The 23,711-nt window shown below is 34.1% G+C and overlaps 3 protein-coding genes across 3 annotated transcripts; all 3 read left to right on the forward strand.

Annotated features, from left to right (window-relative positions):
• The first annotated feature begins 389 nt into the window (after nucleotides 1-389).
• On the forward strand, nucleotides 390-5,506 carry LOC143205038 (uncharacterized). Its single transcript, XM_076418034.1, has 2 exons — nucleotides 390-590; nucleotides 4,848-5,506. Exon 2 carries the CDS (start codon nucleotides 5,003-5,005, stop codon nucleotides 5,360-5,362), a length of 360 nt encoding a protein of 119 aa, XP_076274149.1. The 5' UTR covers nucleotides 390-590; nucleotides 4,848-5,002; the 3' UTR covers nucleotides 5,363-5,506.
• An 8,866-nt stretch (nucleotides 5,507-14,372) lies between these two features.
• On the forward strand, nucleotides 14,373-19,323 carry LOC143205027 (inositol 2-dehydrogenase). Its single transcript, XM_076418019.1, has 6 exons — nucleotides 14,373-14,526; nucleotides 16,090-16,169; nucleotides 18,053-18,221; nucleotides 18,287-18,466; nucleotides 18,530-18,897; nucleotides 18,953-19,323. The coding sequence occupies exons 1-6, from the start codon at nucleotides 14,444-14,446 to the stop codon at nucleotides 19,234-19,236; spliced, it is 1,164 nt and encodes a 387-aa protein (XP_076274134.1). The 5' UTR covers nucleotides 14,373-14,443; the 3' UTR covers nucleotides 19,237-19,323.
• A 1,342-nt stretch (nucleotides 19,324-20,665) lies between these two features.
• Nucleotides 20,666-21,353, forward strand: LOC143205039 (uncharacterized). Its single transcript, XM_076418035.1, has 2 exons — nucleotides 20,666-20,886; nucleotides 20,945-21,353. Exons 1-2 carry the CDS (start codon nucleotides 20,803-20,805, stop codon nucleotides 21,209-21,211), a joined length of 351 nt encoding a protein of 116 aa, XP_076274150.1. The 5' UTR covers nucleotides 20,666-20,802; the 3' UTR covers nucleotides 21,212-21,353.
• Nucleotides 21,354-23,711: the final 2,358 nt, after the last annotated feature.

The following is a 23,711-nucleotide window of genomic DNA, read 5'->3' on the forward strand; positions in this document are numbered from 1 at the left end:
GAATATTTAAACCACACCGAAATTCGTGAGGAATATACTTTAAAATGTCGATAATACTATGCAATATTTTAGGGATATATTTTGCTCCTTTGTTTATAATCTTCTTAACAAAAGCCAGTAAATTCAAACAGTGGTATCTGATCATTTCCAAGTAAAACCCACCGCCAGAGGACCATCTTTTCGGTCGGGCAGTGTCACCAACATGACCTCGTACCTTAAACTACACGCCGCGTGAGCCGCATACAAAAAAGCGGCATCCGCGTTTGGTTTTCCGCGTCGGAAAGCCGAAAAACAATGGACTCTCCACAGAACGCACCACGTCCAAGTTCAAGGTCGACCGAAAATAAAACCCACGACCCGCGACGGGCATCGGTCTCTGTGTCAGCCCCGTCCGAAAAACAAGTGTCGACGACATCGACGTCGTCGGCGTCGCGACGCTCCCGTCTCGGAGCCGCGCCGCCATCGACACGTGAGACTTTCGCCGAACTTCATCGGCAACGTGTCTAATCAAGACTTTGTTTCCGTCTTATCAAGCCATCAAACAATACCATTACAGATTCCTTGATTGTTCGCTCGTGTGCGAGGTTAACGTACGTATTGGACCACCTTATTCGGTAGATTTACACAAATAACACGGGCTTGTTAATATTTCCGTTTATATTTCATGAAACATCGTTAGCTAATATTCGTATAAGGTATAAAACTATTTTGGACTTATACAGTTTTTAACATACTTTCTGTTATTAGTAATAATGTAGAAAACATTGGTTGGTAGTTATTCTTCTAAACACTCAATTCAAATGTTTATATCTAAATGATATATTATTTGGCTGTAATATGACATTTGGTTATACATACATTGGCAAGGAATATACTTTATATAAAGTCAAATACTAGTAATACAACAGAATATCACTATATATTCCATTAAAAAAATATAATATACACGTATTGACAAGGAATATATTTTGATATTTCTCTGTATTCATGAAAACATACTTTATAATATTCATGATATTATGGAATATATTTATCAGTATTTCATGCATTGGTAATAACACAAAATGTCATTTATATTTATAAAAACATCGTTGGCTAATATTCGTATAATGTATAAAGTTTAAGTTGTTTTATATATATAACTATTTTTGGACTTATACAGTTTTTAACATACTTTCTGTTATTAGTAATAATGTAGAATACATTGGTTAGTAGTTATTCTTCTAAACACTCAATTCAAATGTATATATCTAAATAATATATTATTTGATTGTAATATGACATTTGGTTATACATATATTAGCAAGGAATATACTTTATATATAGTCAAATACTAGTAATACAACGGAATATCACTATATATTCCATTAAAAAAGTATAATATACACGTATTGACAAGGAATATACTTTGATATTTCTCGGTATTCATGAAAACATACTTTATAATATTCATGATATTATAGAATATATTTATCAGTATTTCATGCATTGGTAATAACACAAAATGTCGTTTATATTTATAGAAACATCATTAGCTAATATTCGTATAATGTATAAAGTTTAAGTTGTTTTATATATATATAACTATTTTTGGACTTATAAAGTTTTTAACATACTTTCTGTTATTAGTAATGATGTAGAATAGATTGGTTAGTAGTTATTCTTCTAAACACTCAATTCAAATGTATATATCTAAATAATATATTATTTGATTGTAATATGACATTTGGTTATACATATATTAGCAAGGAATATACTTTATATATAGTCAAATACTAGTAATACAACGGAATATCACTATATATTCCATTAAAAAACGTATTGACAAGGAATATACTTTGATATTTCTCTGCATTCATGAAAACATACTTTATAATATTCGTGATATTATAGAATATATTTATCACTATTTCATGCATTGGTAATAACACAAAATTTGTGGTTTTATTGGTAATATCTCAAAGAATATAGTCAAATACTAGTAATACAACAGTATATAATTAAATATTCCATTGAAAAACTTTGGTTATACATATATTGACAAGGAATATACTTTTTTATTTCTCATCATTCATGAAAATATATTTTGTAGTATTCATGATATTTTATAATATATTCATCGCTATTTCATACATTGGCAATATCACAAAATGTAATTATCACAAGGAATATAATCAAATGTTTCCACATATATATTGACAAGGAATATACTTAATAAATAATGATATACGTAAAATATTACATAATCTACCACTATAATATTATTTCAAAGTAATTCTATTATATAATGAAATCAACAAAGAATATTCTTTATGATATTAATAATGAAATAAGTATACAACTTCCAAAAGAACCAACATATAACTATTTTATAACAATCTATTAAAATCTGACATTATGCATGTATATTCACAGAAGAATATACTTTGATAATTATTTATACACTGACAACATCACATAATCTACCACGATATTATTATATTAAAGAAATTCTCTAATATAATGATAATAACAAAGAATATACTTCATGGTATTAACAGTATTACAGATAGTAATTGCCATATAACGCTCAATTAAAGCAATTATTTTATATATCTAATATCAACACGAAATATAGAATTAAATACTCGCACAGAATATAACACAGAATATAATTGTTATTATCACATTCCATTAATAACAAGCATATTAATCTGGAATATACTGTTATAAACATTGATAAACTTACAATATCAAATAATATTTATATCATTTCATATCATATTCAAGAAATTCAGTTATATATTGAAATTAACCAAGAATATACTTACTTAGAGTATTTTAACAGACTTTCTATTAATGGTAATAATATAGAATATATTTGTGCTTAATTCAAATATATATATTCCTAAAGTATATTTTTTCTATTATTGGTGATACTGCAGAATATACTTATTTGTATATCCATTGTGTTATAGAATATATTTATCTCTGTTTCATTCTACTCAAATCAATGTGATGCCTGCGTGTTTGTGCGAACCGATGAATTTCAAACGAACTTCACCCACCGCCTGCTGGAGATTCAATACGACCAAGCCGCAGAGGTATTTCCGGCATTTGGAAGCGATCCAATCGACTTAAGAGCGTCGTGCGTTTCGGGTTCTTGTACTATTTCAGGGTCATAACCGACGACCTGGTGCTTGATCTTTTAAAATTCATCAGATGTTATCGGTGTCTTTTATGTAGGGTTGGTCGGAAAATCATTGCGGTTTGTGTTAATGTGGGAATATAATTTTGGTTATACGTGATTTAGTAAGGCTGAAGTAACAATCAAAATATGCAAGGTCTGGTGATTATGGCGCATGACAGCCTTTAACCAAATTATCAGCAGGTCAAGTGTTGTGTAATATAAAGGACATTTTTATTGCTAGTTACAATTTTGAAAATGTTAATTCATGAATTCATCAGTCGACTAAACATAACTTTCTTTCGAGACTCCTTGTATGTATATAAAGACACTCATCACCAGCTGTACCAATTAATTAATCTAACTTACCAAATCAGAATGAGTAAGCGTACGGCTTCATTTAATAAACAGGCCTGATGTTCAGGCCTAGGCATCAGTTAAATTCCACAAAATTAAAACAAAAATCTCGCTTGCACAATATCATCGGATGGCTCGAATGACCCAATAATTTTCAACGGTCACTAGACTAATCCATGTGTTATGTTAACATAAAAAATACATTACTTTTATTGAGTAAAATGTTCTTAATGTCAATCTTAAATTTTACAGTCTGATGAGTTTGAACAACTGCCAAATTATTTTTGACAGACGAAACCATCAAAAGCGTCAAATTAATTCTGACAGTTAATTTGATTTTGGCAATTGTCAAGTTAATTACATTAGTTCAAAATGTCAAGTTGACTTTAAAATACTATTGACGTTGAAAAAAATTAATGTCAAATTAATGTTGACAGTAAATTTTACTTTGACAACTGTCAAGTTAATTTGATTAGTTCAAAATGTGAAGTTGACTTTGACAATTCAAAATGTCAAAATACTATTGACGTTGAAAAAAATTAATGTCAAATTAATGTTGACAGTAAATTTTACTTTGACAGCTGTCAAGTTAATTTGATTAGATCAAAATGTCAAGTTGACTTTGACAATTCAAAATGTCAAAATACTTTTGACAATTAAGAAAGTCATTTGAGTGTTGACATTGAAAAAACATAAGGTCAAATTAAAGTTGACAATAAATTTAACTTTGACAAATGTCAAGTTAATTACATTTGTTCAAAATGTCAAGTTGACTTTGACAATTCAAAATGTCAAAATACTATTGACGTTGAAAAAAATTAATGTCAAATTAATGTTGACAGTAAATTTAACTTTGACAACTGTCAAGTTAATTTGATTAGTTCAACATGACATTAATTTTAATACTACGTAATGAAATTTGGCCATTTTGTGTTACACTGACGTTAAAAAATCTTGAATAAAATATCTGAATGGCTCAGTTACTTTCAACGGTCACTAGACTAATCCATCAATTACTAAAAAACATTAAAAACATTAGTTTAATTGAATAAAATATTCGTACCGTCAATAAAAGCGGCGGTCGTTTTTTTTTCGTCCCTCCGTTAATTTGTTAGCCTGTTGCTGGCTAAATCCTTTAGTCGCCAATCCACTGCGTGATGTCGATCAATACCCAACTCTAAACGGCAATGAAAACTTAATAAAGCTCCCCCGGCTCTTTGTTAGGACCGAGCGCCTTTTTAATTATCCGTTTCAATAAAAAGTGGGGTTATGTCATTTCCCTCGACGGCACTGACGATATTTTAACCGTTGTTTATTATACCAGGATGTCGGCGAACGATATTGACCACCATTCGATCGGTTCGACAACACACGATGATGGGAGATTGATGAAATCCGACGGAACAGTCAACGGGCGCCGCTAGATGCCGCCCTCGCTGCCCCCGTAAAGGTCAAAGGTCGCCGAAGGCATCGGCGGAGATGAGGTCTTCGGACTGCCGCGCGTCGCTGCTGTTTCCTGCCTGCGTCTACTTCACCTGCGTCTCGGTACATCGCCCTCTGTCCGGGGTTGATGTCCACCATTGTTTTCGCCAAGCCAAGGCCGGCCTTGCTATAACCAGCTCGAGCCGCACTGGACAACCTCACTCACCATCACTAGTTCTGGTTAGTTTTTTTACCGGTTCTTGGTTGTTTGTTCGTACTTTGATTTTTACAATTTTTTTGTTTTGTAATGACTACGAAGAATGGCGATTAAAAATAATCCGTTTCGAAAATAAACAGTTCGAAAATTTTACAGGGATAAACACAGATTTCCTTATTATCGTCTGGTATTACCTGTAGCCTAAATACTAATACATAACGAAACATTATGGAGCAAACAGTTTTCTTTGGATGATTTTAGCTTTTTAATATTCAACTAGACAATTTATTACCTTATATTAAGATAACTTTATGTACTTATCACAGATTCTTATCGTATTTTGACAGTTTATAATGTCATCTTATGTCAATGCCATCTGTCTGTCTTATGTTACTACCACATTGACGGTGAATAAGGACATATCATGAATGTCAATTTAGAAATGTCATTTTACCTTTTACAGTAAATTTGACTTTGTCGACTATCAAATTATCAAAGTAGTTTTGACAACTGGCAAAGTTTTTTGTATATTATTATCAAGTTACCTGTAACAGTAAATTTGATTTTGACAACTATCAAATTAATTTTATTACTTTAGAATATTAAGAAGATAAACAGAGATTTCCTAATTATCGATAGTGTTATGTGTTGCCTATATGTCAATACATAACCAAACATTGTGGAGTGAACAGTTTTCTTTAAAGTTTTGAGGATTTGTGATTTGAACTTAACACTTTATGATATATATTCGACTAGACAACCTTATATTAAGACAATTTTATCTATCACAGATTTTTACACACATTTTTATGTCATTTTATGTCAATGTCAATCTGTCATCAGTCTATCTATTGTTGCTATCATGATGACGTTAAAAACTTGAAATGTCAAATCATTTTTAACATTAATTTTGACTCTGACAGTTGTCAAATTAGTTTAGCATATTATTTAGCAAGTTGACTTTGACAATTCAAAATATTAAATTTTTTTAACCACTGACAAAGTTATTTGAATGTTACTGTTTTTGAAAGAATTTAAATATCAAGTTACTTTTAACACTAAATTTGATTTTGACAACTGTCAAATTAATGTTATTAGTTTAGCATTTTAAGAAGATAAACATAGATTTCTTTGTTATCGACTAGCATTGTTTGTTGCCTATTAGTTAATACATAACCATAAATTATGGATTTTTTGACAGTTTTCTTTAGCATTTTGATAGATTGACAGTTTATAATGAATATTCGACGAGAAAATTTATCGTACCTATCACAGATTCCTTTGTTATAAAATTACGTATAATAAACACTACATTAATCAATGTCAAAATCATTATTTACACCAAGAATTTATTATATATTATCGATTTGAATTTTTATATCAATAGTTGAAAAAGAAAACGTGAACTAGTATTACTTGTTGCCTAACATATGTCATTGTAATACAGAATAAAACAAACCAAACAAGAATAAACAAATTATTCATGTTATTAATTAAAATTTGGTTCTTCGTTTATTTGTAAAACAAACTGTTCGGTAATTGTAAAAAATAAAAGCAGATGTCACTTTCTAATATCCGAAATCGAAAGAAAAGAGATGGTCAGCTTTATCTGTCGTTTTTTCTGTTAATTCACGAAATATAACAAGAGATGAGATGTTTGAATAATACTTTTTATCAGTTGGTTATATTTACCACTGCAACCAGTGCATTTTATTTTCAGCGTCCACTAACGCTAATTGTTATTTTATCAGACAGATTACCCAATAACCGTTTTAAATTGTTATTATATTTATATACCAATTTTGCATCAGCTTCCTCAAAAACTTTCTCCGACTACTAATCGTTGTTTATAAATAATCGATGCAAATTTTTTTTTTTCTCGGATCTTTCATTTTATCTTTTGCGAATTTCATTGTTTCTTTAATAGTTTTTTTTTCGATAGAAGGGAATTGATTCGAAAGGTATTTACAACAGTAACAGTTGAATAAATTTTGTCCCAAATCGGTACATTGGATGCTTATGGACGTTCTGATAGAAAATAATGATAAAAAGGTTTTAGAAAGATTGCCAAGTATCAAATTTATTTACAATTTACTTTTAATGAGAACTGGATTCTGAAAAACTTTTGTATCAACAGTCAAATTGTTATTTTCCATCATTAATCTCAAATTGATTGTGACAGATGTCAATGTCAAAATGTCAACTTCTGCCAAATTTCAATTGACAGACATTAGCAATGCTATTTGAGTGTTAATATCATACTGATGTTTACGTGCCTTTTAATTTTGACACTAAAATAAACATCAATAAGTGACAAGTTAATGTCGATTTTTTTTATGTACCTGTCACAAATTCCTTTTGTATTTAGACAGTTTATAATGCCATGTCAAATAATTTCTAACAATAAATTGAAGATTTTTATCTTGAGATCAGTCTAATTTTGACAGCAAATTAGACTTTGATAATTCAAAATGTCAAAGTGGTTTTGACAATTGGCCGTCACAAACGCAAATTTGATTTAGAAATCTTCATAGCTAATTTCGTTGGGAAAAAGCAAACTGTCAAATTAGACTGAAATATCGTGTCGTAATAATCTTAAGAGTTGACAATGACTTAAGTGTTCAGGTCTTAGTGAATTTGAAAATTCTTGAGGCCAAACTAATTTTGACAGCGAATTTGACTTTGATAATTGAAAATGTCAAATAAGTTTTGACAATAGACAGAATTATTTGAATTTTAAGTGTCAAATTAAATTTATTAGTGTAGTATGTTAACTTGATTTCGACAATTCAAAATGTCAAAGTGGTTTTGACAATTGGCCGTCACAAACGTTAAACGCCTTTTGATAGTAAATTCGATTTAGACAACTGTTAAATAAATATTATTAAATTAACATGTCAACTTGAATTTGACAGTCCGATATGTAAAAACATTGTTTTGACAATTGAGAAAGTCATTTCAATGTTAACATCCTATTGGCGTTGAAAAATCGTAATACAAAATTGATTTTGACACTGAAATTGACAGATATGACAGGTTTCTTGATGATCTTAATGTTAAATTGATCTCGATGGGCATCAAATTTAATTTGACAGACGCTAGTTTGATAATACCAACCTCATAAATATTAAATGCGCAGCATCGGCACTAGACCGAAATAAAAAATCGATACGGCACGCTCTATGGGAAATAAAAACCTCTATGAGTAATCAAACGTTCTTTTTTTCCCTCGATAGTAAACGTTTTTGACGGAGGCGGACAACAAGGAAAAAGAGACAACACTACGGACAACGCCTGCTTCGATATGGGTGACTGGGTTTAGACTGACGGGGTGGGATGAGGGAAGCGGGCTGACGACGCCACGCCGTGATGCTCCCCCTCCCTGGGGTGTTTTGTCGCAGCTCTCGATTCAGCCCAGACATTGTTGCTGAATTGCAGGATACTTGTAAATTGAAATCATTACCGAGAGACATCGTTCCGGACTGCAATCGGATAATAAATTCAATCCGTCTCGTCCTGCATACTCCCTGGTCGTAATAGCTTCAATTTTCAAGCTCCGATGGTCAAGATAATCAATTTTCTGAAGTATATTCCGTTGATTCGGTGACTATTATCTTCTTGAGATCAGTTCGCAGGATATAGGTAACACTACTCTTCTTTGAATGACTATATAATATGAAGGGGGACATGAAAAAAATAAAGCAACATTTTACAAATATATATTTTGTATTTGTACAACGTGGGGCAAAAATCCAGCTACCATTTTGATTGCCTATAACTTTGCTCAAAGAAAAGATAAGTAAGTTTGGTTTTCATAAAAAGTTTATTTGGTCTTTAAATTTTTTTTCATTGTGATTCACTTTCTGTGATTCAATTTCATTGAAAATTACATCAGCTAAATGGTGACCGCGATTCGCTATGCAGCTTTCGGATACTTTTAAGGTATTTTTCATGACATCCTGCAACATCTGAGGTTGAATTTCTTCGATTTCGTGACGAATATTGTCTTTAAGCTGTTGAATCGTTTGGAGCTTATTCACATAAACTTTTGATTTTAAAAAAACCCATAAGAAAAATTCTGGTGCTATTAAATCCGGATATCTGGCCGGAATCTTGAATCATGTCTCGGCACCGTTCAGCAGTTAGTGAATGCAGTGATGTTTCATGAATTAATTGAGGATTCTATGTTCCCCAAAACCGACTGTTCTGTTTATTGACGTCGCCACTGAGAAGAAAATGGGCTTCATCGCTCATTATCAATTGAGACGAAAAACCTTTAATTTCTCTAGACAGCATTAGCATTGTATTACTGTACTCAACTCGTTGATCAGGATCTCTTGGTAGCAATTTTTAGACTAATTGAATTTTGTACGTGAACATTTTCAAATCAGTTTTCAAAACTCGCCCGAAAAGAAAAGAGAGAGAGAAGTTTTTTTTTATTTTTCCATGATGGCCAGCTAGAACCAAATGGTAGTAGTTCAAGTTGTCTCTCAGAGACATACCTGTACTCCGTAGAAGCAAACTGGACGGACTAGCATTTTATACAGAGTCGCTTTCTGCAGAGGATTGGAAATAGTAGGCTGTACACGCCATTACCTTTGCAAATAGCATGCTGTATTTGGGAAAGAAAGAGAGAGAAAGGGACATCGTCGTGGTGGTCTTTTATAGCTGGAAACCGCATGGTGCCAATCCACCAGCGTTGCCAACCTATGACTTTGATGTATGTGAATGCGTAGTGGCCTAAAGGGTTGTAGCGGTCGCTACATATCGACATGTTTCCCATTAATTGAAAAAATAATAAACGACCTACACCCAATATATTGGGCTGTTCCGCAGGGCAGTGTTGTTGGCCCGTTCTTATATCTACTGTATACACCTGACCTACCTACCTCAAAAAACACTACTGTTGCAACATATGCATTTCGATCGACGTTTGACATGGAAAAACATATAGTTACAAAACGCAAACAGCTTGGGCTTGAACTAAACTAAATATACTGGCTGATAGGGCGTAAATCTGAATGATCTGATCATTAGATAACAAGGTTTTACTGTATAAGTCAATACTTAGGCCCATTTGGACCTATAGTATTGAACTGTGGGGTACTACTAGCAAATCTAACATAGATATCCTCCAGGGGTTCCAGAATAAAATGTTGCGAGTCATCGTCGATGCCCCATATTACGTGTCCAACAAACTGATTCCGCGCGATATCTCCATAGAACCCATAATGAGTGTGAATCGGAGTGTTAGTGCGAAGTACTCTGAAAAAAAATTAGTGCATCCCAATGCACTCGCCACACATACTGCCATACGAACTGATTAATAGAAACATAGAGTGAGATTTAATAATATCTAGAATAAGCTAGAATAGTTTTTAGAATAAGTTAGGATAGACTTTAAAATAAGTTAGAATAGTATCTAGAATAAGATTTAGATTATAAGTTGTACAGATGTGATCTTCTACATGTCAGGATAGTTATATTATATAACTAAAATCATATAATAATACTTATTGCCCACGGGCAGATTGTTGACGTTCTAGGAGATTAATAGAAAAAATTATCGCATTGCCTGCCCCCTCTCCCTTTCCCCTTCGCTGCACCCACCTACGGCGCGTCGCTTCTTTTCCCTCCTCTTCTAAATCGCCCCGCCGAAGACAATGAATGTGCACGTCGGCCGGAGCTCGTACTCTCCGGCCGGCTACTGAATGAGTCATCGCTAATACGCAGAGGGCGCTTTTGTATACATTCACCCTAGTCAGCCCGGGATTTTTGGGGTAGGTTAAGGGGGGGAGAACGCCCTCGCGTGTCCGCGTCCTCGTCCCGTCTCTCTCGGGCTCGCTGGGGCTGGCGCACGCCGAAACCCGACAGCTACATCGATTCGCCTGGGATGCCGGCGAAACCGTCCCGAGAAGAATCGGCGAAGACCCCCCCCCCTTCACTCCCCCGAACCACCGAGGGGAGACGGAGGGTGGATTTTCCCGGCGTTTCGGATATTCAATTGGAAGGATGGAAAGGGACAGGAGAGAGGAAAAAAACGTTTAATATAAATCGCCGGTTTTCGATGATAATTACGATTCTGTGCGTATTTAGTTTTTTCTTATTATTATTTAACATAACAGGTCAATTGAAAAAATCCCCGGCCTGACACATAGATGGCGCTACTAGAATTAAATCCATAGGTTTTTTTAGTCAGCCCTAATCAAAAGATGCGTGTATAAATTTGACAGATATCGGATCATTAGTTTATGAATTATAGCAATTTGAGTGAAGCAAAATATAAAAATTTATAAAAAGGAATTTTGCGTGTTGATAAAATATTGATTTTTGAAGGGAAAAAATACAGTTGAAGCAAAAACTTCCGAGTTTCCGGACACTGCCCCAGGAAAATCAATCATCAAGGATTGGTATTCTATCTTTAGACGTGGTGAAATGAGCACCGAAGACGGTGAACATTAAAAAATCCACAAAACGATTTTGAATGACCGTAAATTGTAATTGAATGAAGCAGCAGACACTCTAAAGATTTTAACTGAATGCGTACATCATATCATTCACCAATATTTGGATATGAGAAAGCTCTGTGCAAAGTGGGTGCCGCGCTAACTCACCTTTGACAAAAAACAACGACGAGTTGATGATTAGGAGCAGTGTTTGAAGATGACCAAGCGTAATAAACCCGAGTTTTTGCGTCGATATGTGACAATGGATGAAACATGTCTCCATCATTTCACTCCGAAGTCCAATCGACGGTCATCCGAGTGGACTGCACACGATGAACCCGCTCCAAAGCGTGGGACAACGCAACAATCGGTTGGCAAGTTTATGGCGTCTGTATTTTGAGATGCGCATGGAATAATTTTCATTGACTACCTTGAAAAAGGAAGGACCATCAACAGCGAATATTACATAGCGTTATTAGGCCGTTTTAAGGACGAAATCGACGAAAAACGGCCACATTTGAAGAAAAAGAAAGTGTTGCTTCACCAAGACAGTGCACCATGTCACAAGTTAGTGAAAACGATGGCAAAAATTCATGAATTGGGCTTCGGATTGCTTCCTCATTCACCGCATTCTCCAGATCTCCCCCCCAGCGACTATTTCATGTTCTCAGATCTCAAAAGAATGCTCGCTGGGAAGAAATTTTTGTCGAATGAAGAGGTGAACGCCGAAGGGCAAATTTTGAAGCAAAGGACAAATCGTACTACAAAAGTGGTATTGAAATATTAATACTACGGCACTGGAACGATTGTGTGGCTCTTGATTCGGTTACACGATCGAACAGAACAAAAGAATAAAACGAGAAGGAAAATATTATCTGATTTTAAAACGACTTTATAAATTACGTTAGGCAACACATTCGACGTCGTGATGACGTGAGTTCACTGTTCATAGAAAAATAGATTACGGTAAGTATCAATCAATTCTGATCGTTTTCCATGGCACAAATTTGTTTCTCTACCATCTACGCTGATCCTAAATCAAAACGGGTACATTTAATCAAAGAGAAGTCAAATGTCAACGAATTCAGCTTCCATTAATTAAACAAATTTGCATCGTTACATAAGCTAATTAAATTTTTATTTTCTTACGCGAATCGATATATCCACAACACCGTGTTATAAATAAAAATAAACCCTTTTATCAGTTCTGTTCAACAGAATTTAACGATGTTGATTGGATCAAATTAAAAATAGTCATGGAAAAAAAACAAACAAAAGATAATACTATTTTCTATTATGTCACAATATGCGGTCATACGTAATAATCAATATGTCTATTGTACAGTCTCTGTTAAATAACCTTGTAACGATTGTTGTCGATAAAGTTAACATTTAAAAAGGTCTTCGGCAAGAATGCCTACTAAGAAATTTAAGCTCCTTTCCTTCCACCACTACTTAGTTACTAAAATACAATATATATATATATATATATATATATATATATATATATATATATATAGTAAATGTGCAACTTGTACGTATTTCTTAACCTCTTTAACTAAAGTGTTTATTCTAGAGTTAATGTCAAATAATTTTTGGACTGTTGACATCGTCAAATTGGCCTTCGAAAAAACATCCTTGTTTTTAATAGTTGACATTGTCAAATTAATTTTTAACAAGGCTTAATAGTTAAAAATTTGACGTCAACTTTGACAGCAAACGTTATTATCAAGTTAATGTTGTCAATTGATATTGATGACAATTGACAATTGACACTAACAATATATGATATTATATTAATTTTGACAGCTGAAACGTCAATCAATTTCACTCTTGGTCTGTCAGTTTTAATGTCAATTGGATTTTGACATTTGTCACTGTCAAATTAACATTAGTAAATATCATCACTAAATTAGTTTTGACTTTTGATACTGCCATATTGGCATTGATAAAATTTAATATAATTTATCTAGACAGTTGGCACATTAAACAGACATATTAACAAAAATTAACTTCAAAATAATTTTGACATTTGTCGCTGTCAAATTAACATTAGCAAATATTATTACTAAATTAGTATTGGCTTTTATCACAGTCAAATTAACATTAGCAAATATTATTACTAAATTAGTATTGGCTTTTGACACTGGCAAATTGGCATTGACAATTAATTTTAATAGTTGAGACATTAAACCGACTTCTTAAGAATATTTAACGTCAACTTAATTTTGACATTTGTCACTGTCAAATTTACATTATCAAATATTATTACTTAGTTAATATTGACACTTGACACTGTCAAATTGGTATTAACAAAATTTAATATAAAATTTATTTTGACAGTTGACACAACACAATTATATATGGATTATAATGTCAAATTTACATTGACAGAACACAATATCAATTTAATTTTGACAGGGTTCACCGTCAAATATATTTCGACAGGCATGTTCGAAGTAATATTGCCAGACCAAAATGTTGAATCGACTTTGATAGAATACAAAGTCGAATTAAATCAAATACATCAAATAAAACACAACACGTAAAATGTCAAATTAACTTAGACGTTAATTTAATATAACTGTCATTAAAAAAAGGGTGCATAATAAAGAATTCGAATATCACAAACGATCATGAAAAAAAAAGAGATGAAATTCTTATCTATCATAACGCAATATTTATACGTACGATACGAACATACGTAATAAGCAGTGTATCTATAAATTATAGTCTCTATTAAAGCCGATAACCCTGAAACGATTATTGTCGATAAAGTAACATTTAAAAAGGTTTGCAGTCTCCGTGCGAGTTAGTTAGAAACAATTTACGAGAATGGCCACTCTGAAATACAAACTGCCTTCTCCTTACACTACCGTGGCGTCACCACCGCCAGTTGAAGATGAAGCTTACACGAGGTATTATATTTAAAATTCATTTTATATAGCTCATTTTATGATTTTTTATCATTAATAATAAATTTTTAAAGGCATGATTTCTTTTTATTATCGTATATTTCCACGTATTTTTAATCCACTTTAATAGAGATATTTATTTTAAACATAATGTCAAATTAATTTGGACCAAGTATTTATGCCAGATAAAATATAAAAATTAGATTTTTGTTGAGTTTTGATAAATCTGACCACATTTTGACGAAGTTAACACGTCAAATTGTCTTTAAGTACTTTGATATTTGACGCTGTCAATTTGACATCAACGAATTTTAATAACCGCCAAAATTTTATCAAACCACTGTCAAATAAACGTCATTGTTACGTCAAATAGAACTTGACAATTAAAATTTGACAATCAAATCGTCTTTAACAAAATTTTATTTCGGTTACCTTAACGGTTGACATTAAATGTAATAATTTTTGAGATATACTTTTTTTAAGAATTTTAATTTTGACGAAGTTAACACGTCAAATTGTCTTTAAGTAGTTTTTTCTGTTGCAACCTAACTTTGACATATGACGCTGTCAATTTGACATCAACGAATTTTAATACCTGCCAAAATTTTATCAAACCACTGTCAAACAAACGTCATTGTTACGTCAAATTGAATTTGACAGTTGAAATTTGACAGTCAAATCGTCTTTAACAAAATTTAATTTCGGTTACCTTAACGATTGACATTAAATATAATAAATTTTGAGATATACTTTTTTAAGAATTTTAATTTTGACGAAGTTAACACGTCAAATTGTCTTTAAGTAGTTTTTTCTGTTGTAACTTAACTTTGACATTTGACGCTGTCAATTTGACATTAATGAATTTTAATACTCGCCAAAATTTTATCAAACCACTGTCAAATAAACGTCATTGTTATGTCAAATTGAATTTGACAGTTGAAATTGTCAAATCGTCTTTAACAAAATTTAATTTCAGTCACCTTAACGATTGACATTAAATATAATAAATTTTGAGATATACTTTTTTTAAGAATTTTAATTTTGACGGAGTTAACACGTCAAATTGTCTTTAAGTAGTTTTTTCTGTTGTAACTTAACTTTGACATTTGACGCTGTCAATTTGACATTAATGAATTTTAATACTCGCCAAAATTTTATCAAACCACTGTCAAATAAACGTCATTGTTATGTCAAATTGAATTTGACAGTTGAAATTGTCAAATCGTCTTTAACAAAATTTAATTTCGGTTACCTTAACGATTGACATTAAATATAATAAATTTTGAGATATACTTTTTTAAGAATTTTAATTTTGATGAAGTTAACACGTCAAATTGTCTTTAAGTATTTTTTTCTGTTGCAACTTAACTTTGACATATAACGCTGTCAATTTGACATCAACGAATTTTAATACCCGCCAAAATTTTATCAAACCACTGTCAAATAAACGTCATTGTTATGTCAAATTGAATTTCAGTCACCTTAACGGTTGACATTAAATGTAATAATGTTTGAGATATACTTTTTTGAAGAATTTTATCAAGAGCTGTACGCTTTTTTTTTCAGGCATTTGCAGGACTTGAGATTAACTAGTCCTTCAAACAATCAGACTTACGGCGTTGCCATATTTGGTATAGGACGAGCAGGTCTGTACCCCAGTATATTTTTCACTTCATCCAAAAACGTTATTGCGAGAGAACAAACACGGCGGGTATCTTGCGTTGATTAAAATGCAAATGTATAGAGGTTATCGGCAAATAACTGAAGATGTAACGTTTCCACTTTGCATGACGTCATACGATCGAGAAATAATAAACAGAAGCCTTATTTTGCGATTACCAACCAGTAGTTATTAAACCGTGATATCAAGTTACCTTTGAAATAGCGCAATGTTAGATTGATTTTGATAGAATAAAATATCGAATTCGCGTTGATAAATTATTGGATTATGATGAAAATAAAAAATAATAGTCGAAACAAAATGAATAGAGGACTGTTTTTTTGTTATTCGAAACATGACACCTCTAATAATTAATAATAGTCAATTTAAACATGTCATGGATGAATAGGACAAAATGTTAAATACATTTTGACAGATTTTTTATTGTTATTTAATTACAACATTGTTACTAGTCGTTCGTCGTCCGACTAATCTACAATTTGTCTTTATGATAACTTAAACCTAGGTATATAACTAGGAGGACCCATCGACCCTATCTCAGTCTCTGATGGTATCCCATGCCCCCTTGCGATTCTCTTGATTTCTTGACTGACTGTGGGTATCTGAAGGTCTCGATGTAGGTAATCAGTCCTATAGTATTTGGGTGCACCCATAATACCTCTCAGGACTTTGTTCTGAAAAATTTGTATTTTATTTATGTTACTCTTTGCAGAACATCCCCATAATTGAACTCCATATGTCCATATAGGTTTCGGTATTTGCTTATATAATAGCAATTTATTATGAACTGATAATTGTGATTTTCTTCCAATTAGCCAGTACATTTTCCTATATTTCAATTCCAGTTCTTTTATTTTCTTCTTTATATGTCCCTTCCAGCGAAGTTGTGCATCAAAATTCATTCTGAGATATTTAGCGTTGTTGCTATAGGATGAATGATGTTATTGGTACTTGTACGGTCTGTTCGTAGGTGAATTGCACATGCACAGATTTACTTTTATTAATTTTTATTTTCCAAGCTTGTGTCCAATTATTTATGTTGTCACTTGCCTGTTGTAATTTTCATGAGGCTTCTTCACTATTGTCTCCGACAGCTATAATCATAGTATTATCAGCAAATGTATAAATCGTAATATTCTCCATTTGTGGTACGTCACAAGTGTAGAGTAGATAAAACATTGGTCCCAGTACACTTCCTTGTGGTACACCTGCTTTAACTTCTTTTATTGTAGAGTAAGCTTCTTCTTGTTTGACTCTAAATATTCTGGTTGTAATGTATGATTTTAATAGTCCGGTGTGTTGCTTTTGTAACAAGCTTTGGGATCATTATAATTTCAGCCATCTTCCAAATGTCTGGGACATGTTTTAATCTAAATGCTGTATTGATCAAGTTGGTGAGTTTTATAATTCCCTTTCTTGGTAGTTTTTGCAGTAATTCTCCTGTTATTAAATCGTATCCTGGTGATTTCCTGGGTTTAATGTCAGTTTTAATAACTTTGGTTAGCTCTTTCGGCGTGACTAATTCAATCATCGAATTTTCAGCTTCTATGTCCGGCAAATTATGTTCAATCTTAGTTTCGTTTGGTTTGAAAGTTTTTTCTAGATATTCAGCAAATGTTTCTGCTTTTTGGTGAATTTTGACAGATGAGAAATAATAAACAAAAGTCTCATTGCACGATTACCCACATCCATTTACCTTTGACATAGGGCAATGTCGAATTAATTTTGACAGAATAAAATGTCAAGTTAACTTTAACATGCCCCATAAATAAAGCAATTTGTATGTTTACTATACTCCAGAAGTCCAAAATGACATTTTGTTGTAAAAAATATACGTTCATAAATTAGGTACCATCCATTTGAGAAACTTGTTGAACAACAGAAGAACCGAATTGCTGTACGTTGTGGACGATGACGTCAATAAGCTGCAAAAGATCAAGAACTATTACTCTATCAACACCAACACAACCCAACTTATTACTAGCAAAGATGCCAAGTTGGTGTACCAGGACCCCAGGTATGTCATTAATAAAACGTGCATCACGGTCCCATTTTAACGAAACTGGTCATCATCACCATCAGGGTGCGATTCGTTGTGATATCTTCACCAACTTTCACCCATGAGGAGCTCATCAGAGAGGCTCTCACCAATAGAAAGGCGGTTTTCTGTGAGAAACCCATCGCTGACAACATAGAAAGTACCGTCAAGATGTTCCAGCTGGCGAAACAGGTGAACCAACCCTTGTTCAGTGCCTTCAACAGGTAAGGACGGTGGTACTTCCTCAAGTCAACACAAACCTAATCGAAATATATGTATATTTGCAGGCGATTTGATCCATCTTACCTTAGCTTGCGTAACAGAGTTCGCGCCGGTGAAGTCGGTAAGGTCCTCACGGTGAAGGTACACAGTCGGGATTCACCCCTACCGACTCTGGAATACCTGAAAATATCCGGAGGTTTCTTCCACGATTCCTGCGTCCACGATATCGACCAGATCCTGTTCGCTTTGGGCGAGTTACCCGATAAAGTTGTTAGTTTCTCTCACGCCAATATCCCAGAGATCAAGGCCATCGATGATTATGATAATATATCAGCGCTGTTGTCTTTTCCCAGTGGTGCCAATGGCATCATCGATCTAAACAGGCACTGTACTTACGGCTACGAACAACGTTTAGAAGTATTTGGGGAAAAGGGTGATGTGATTTTGCTTGTGGGAGCTCACCGAACTCACTGATGATTTTTCCCTAGGTATGCTAAAGGCGGAAAACAAGGCGGCCTTGGATAACGTGGAATTCTATACCGAGAAGGGGGTCAGCAAGGTCCCCATCGATTATTCCTTCGCTTCCAGATTCAAGGAGGCCTACGAAATGGAGATAGAACACTTCGTCGAAGTTCTGGACGGTACCACCGAACTCAGGGTGACGGAGAACACCAATTTAGCCGTGTCGAAAATAGCCACAGCCTTGGAAGAGTCCGCAAGATCCGGCAAAATAGTTCATCTCACCTGGACCGCCAAAGAGGCCATCAATTAATCTCCTATTGACATGACAACGATCTGGACAGCAAAATATTTCGATTGTAAAGCTTTAAAAAAGTTAATAAAATTAACTATTTTGCAACTATCGACTGTCTCGACTGTTTTCAGTCGATAGTTCCCAACGCTATTAATTATAATGTATATTCTATACGTTTAATAGCTGAGTTATCATTATGAAACGCTGTCAGAAAACATTCTCTCTGCCTCTACAGCTAACGAAAATATCACACCTGGATCATCATGCCTTAACTTATTTCCACTCGAACTAATACATATACCGCTTCCACATAGAGAAACCTAGTATCGGACCAGGTTTTTTCCCATATTTTCCCGCCGTGCAAACATCCATCTTTTATTTTATGTGTTTGTTTTCTTCCGCGGCAAACACTCGAAGCCCCCTGCATTATTTATATCAGCCAACCTTTCCTCTCGTACTTTCGGGCCTTCCCCAAACTGGATCCCGTCGAAAATCCCAGCCCTGCCAGGGATTCGTCTCGAAAAGGGAAACGGATTTTCGCCCTTTTTCAATCTGCTTAGGTCGACTGGGCGACCGGGGGGAGAGACGTATTGATGTTTTACGAAATTCAAATTTTGACGCTTTCTTAGCCATCGTAGGGTAGTTTATATATATAGGGTGGCATAATAAAGTAGTAGCTACTTTGAGGAAAGCCGAGGAATCTGCAAAGTTCGACAGTTTCATCAGTTTCGAAATATACATATAATTTACAAGATATGGCAACCTGGCGAAATCAAATTTTAGTAAGAATGCCTGGCGTCCCTATGAGCAGAGTTAATATCATATTCTTGAAATATCCATATAATTTATAAAATATGGCAACGTAGCGAATCAAATTTTTAGTGCGCATACCTGGCATACCTATGAATAGAGAGTGAATATCATATTAGAGAATTAATATCATATTCTTGAAATATACATATAATTTACAAGATCTGGCAACGTAACGTATCAAATTTTTAGTGTGCATGCCTGTCATTCCTATGAGTAGAGAGTTAATGTCATATTAGAGAGATAATATCATATTCTTGAAATATAATTATAATTTACAACATCTGGCAGCGTGGCGAATTCAAAATTTAGTACGAATGCGTGGCGTTCCTATGAGTAGAGTTAATATCCTATTCTTGAAATATCCATATAATTTATAAAATATGGCAACGTAGCGAATCAAATGTTTAGTGCGCATACCTGGTATCCCTATAAGTAGAGAGTTAATATCATATTAGAGAATTAATATCATATTCTTGAAATATACATGTAATTTACAAGATATGGCAACGTAGAGAATCAAATTTTATTGCGCATATCTAACGTCCTTATGAATACAGTAAATATCATATTCTTAAGACATACATATAATTTACAAGATCTGGCAACGTGGCGAAACCAAATTTTAGTGCGCGTCCTTATGAGTAGACTCTTGTTCAGTTATATCCCTAAAACTAAATCTAAATGATACTTTTTATGACAATTTTTGAATTCGACGGATGACAATGGAGTTCTGAGTCAGAACGTTTTTCATTGTTGGTCACTGTCTGCAATATGTCAAGTCCAAGTCCAAAAGGTCCAAGTTGTCAATTTTTGTACGAAATAAGTTTGTCAAAGATAAAGCCATACAACAATTGGGTAATTTCTGAACAAAATAGTAACGCTCTCTAGAAAAATCCGTCCAATTTACATTTAGATTGAACTAATTTCCCTGGCATTTGCACAATTCCGACGCTATTTACCTAAAACGTTACCTTCGAAGTCCATCGGAGAGCACCGGTACCGTGATGAAACGTCTGCACGTTCACCCGTCAGCCCGATCGAGAGATGTAGAAAAAAAAGGAATTGTGCTGCTCGCGCCTCGGCTTCGATTTCATCACGTTTTACGGAATTTATCCTTTTCAGAACGTGTGAAAGTGTTTTGCCGCTGTCGTCTGCACTCAATTACTTAATGGTGTGGTAAGTTTAAATTGTTTATAGTACCATCCGGCCTTAGATATCGTAACCGATGACATTAGCAACGACCATCGCCGACGATGCAACGCTCCGTGGGCGCTGCACTCGCTATCTCGCCCGTTGCCGATCCGTTCGATGTAGTTTGCTTCGTTTTTATCGCCGCGAAAGGAAAAACCGTACGAATATCTTGCTCAATGTCGCTTGTGCTTTACGATAGTTGACATACATTCATTATTTCGATAGGAGAATAGATCGAGACGCCGTTCTAACTGTTGAAACGCTCTTTGTTCTCAACTCTCACTTTAATCACTTAACTCGTAATATTCATAAACCCCGAACTAACTAAATACAAGCCCTCTTTCATTTAATTACACTACCACTATTTAATAAAACGTCACTGTCAAAACAATAATAGCAAGCATACAAGATAAACAGACATTACAGATTCCTATTCGATTAATCATACCTGTTAAAAAACTAAAACGTCACTGTCAAATGAATTTATTTTTTATTATTATATTTATACTTTTACATGTTTTTAATTAAGTATTATATTAATATACTCATCTAAAAATAATTATTTTTACTTCAATATTCATTTTTTCTGCCATATAATACAAAAACTGCAAACATCTTTCTATGCTTTCTTAACATATCGTTATACTAAGGTAATACAGATTCCTACAGGATTTTTTCCTAACAAATGAAAATATAAATTAGCTATTAACAAAATAGTTTAACATCCAAAACAAAACTATCAGTATTACAGATCCCTGCAAGATCTTCTTCCCTGAAAAAAATCTAAGACCTAAATTATTATGTTTACGTTTTTCATTGGTTTAATTAAATTTCCGCGCATCTAAAAATAACAAAATTTACTCCAATACTAAGATAAGAAAATTAAATAGTAACTATATTTAAATCAAGAGATTATGATGTTGCGTAATATCAAAACATATAAAGCGTGGGAATATTTTTTGTGCGATTTCTTAATGTATATTTACGGTTACGTAATATAGATTCCTACGAAATTAACATAGCACAAGAAAATGTTGTTTGGGGGTTTCTAAACGTCACTGTCATCATAGTTTAACAATAGAATATCAAGGCACGTTTGATGTTCGAGTAAAAAGCGAATTAAAACGTTAATACGCGAGAAACTTTCGGTGGATTTGAGGAAAATGGGTCACGTAATAAGAAGCGATAACAATAAACGGTTAATGAACGATTATTTTGCTATAAAATATATTTATGTTTGCCGTTAAGTGTATATATTAGTCAATTGAAGTGGTTATAGATTATTTAGCTCTAATTAGGTCTTTCGGTGGCGTTTAACGACTGGTATAGGGTCTTGGGATTGTCGGTTGGGGCTGTTTAATTAAGAATAACGGTGGATGGTGGCGTTTTTGGGATCGATGATCATTTTTAGCGTTTAGGGTTCGTGTATCGACGTAACATGGGAGCCGAATGACTGTTTGCTTTTAGGGCCAACTTATTTCGCATAATAGCGTTGTTTCCAGACCGAAAACAAGTGAGAGACGGTCTCCGGGCGTCGACAGCTGCGATCAGACACCCCTTCCCGGCGCGGGGAAGGAATCCGACCGCGTATTCATCCCCCGCCAGTCATAAAAGAGGTCCCCCGGAACGATTATCGTTAATCTGGCGAATTTTTAATCGACACGAGCCCCCGGAACAAAGCGACGTCGACGAGGCAGCACGTGCTCGCATCCGGCCGCTCGCATCTGTCCCACGGGGCAGATGTGCACACGCCGTACCGGTCCGACGGTGGGGTTCGAAGGGGACAGGGCGCCCCCTCGTCGAGTCGGGAGAGCGGACCATTGTTCGCCTCGCTTGATTATCGAATTGGATAGGAAATATTTTATTACTGTTGCTAGGGGCGGGGGAGAGGGGTAGGACGTGGGGTGGGTTAACGGGTCTTTTAGTGGTGCGTTACCTTGTTATTTTTTTTGTTTCTGTTACCGACGAGTTTGTTCGATATGAAAACGACCCGATAGGAAGTAATCGCTCGTTGTTTACCGGCCGGGCGGTGGTGGGAAGAGGGGGGGTTTCGATTTAAGCACACCTTTACCGAATGATTCGATACCGTCATTGGATTTCGACTTTTTTTTACCTGGTACTAGACGAACAGATGGGCCCGTAGGGGATATCAGAATGTTTGGTAATAACTCATTTGAGTTGGGGAGAAAGAAGAGTGGATATTATAATGACAAATGTTTTGTTTTTGACAAAAAAAAAAGATTTAATCGACTACTTGCGCTTTTTTTATTAGGTGAAAAACTTTTTATAATATATAAAAAATACTGGTAGACCATCTGTCGATTTTTTCAAATTGGTTTGTCTCTGGAGTCTCTTTTTTACCGGCCAAAATGTACCGGGTGTACCGGAAAGTCATTACCGATTTTTTTCGGATAAAACTACATAATTTAAAGTATATTTATTCAAAGTATTGGGCATTTGATTTCATATATCTTGTCAGTCAGAAGTGC

This window comes from Rhynchophorus ferrugineus, unplaced genomic scaffold (assembly GCF_030347505.1).
Source record: "Rhynchophorus ferrugineus isolate W39M unplaced genomic scaffold, kcgeb_rfMv2 rfM11, whole genome shotgun sequence".
Classification (NCBI taxonomy): Eukaryota; Metazoa; Arthropoda; class Insecta; order Coleoptera; family Curculionidae; genus Rhynchophorus; species Rhynchophorus ferrugineus.

What these genes read in the sequence shown, in the direction of transcription:
- LOC143205038 (XM_076418034.1), top strand. Translation starts at nt 5,003, where the DNA reads ATGAGGTCTTCGGACTGCCGCGCGTCGCTGCTGTTTCCTGCCTGCGTC.
- LOC143205027 (XM_076418019.1), top strand. Translation starts at nt 14,444, where the DNA reads ATGGCCACTCTGAAATACAAACTGCCTTCTCCTTACACTACCGTGGCG. An exon ending in TTGGTGTACCAGGACCCCAG is followed by an intron (nt 18,222 to 18,286) that starts GTATGTCATTAA and finishes CATCACCATCAG; the next exon opens with GGTGCGATTCGTTGTGATAT. An exon ending in AGAAGTATTTGGGGAAAAGG is followed by an intron (nt 18,898 to 18,952) that starts GTGATGTGATTT and finishes ATTTTTCCCTAG; the next exon opens with GTATGCTAAAGGCGGAAAAC.
- LOC143205039 (XM_076418035.1), top strand. Translation starts at nt 20,803, where the DNA reads ATGTCAAGTCCAAGTCCAAAAGGTCCAAGTTGTCAATTTTTGTACGAA. An exon ending in TAAAGCCATACAACAATTGG is followed by an intron (nt 20,887 to 20,944) that starts GTAATTTCTGAA and finishes ATTTACATTTAG; the next exon opens with ATTGAACTAATTTCCCTGGC.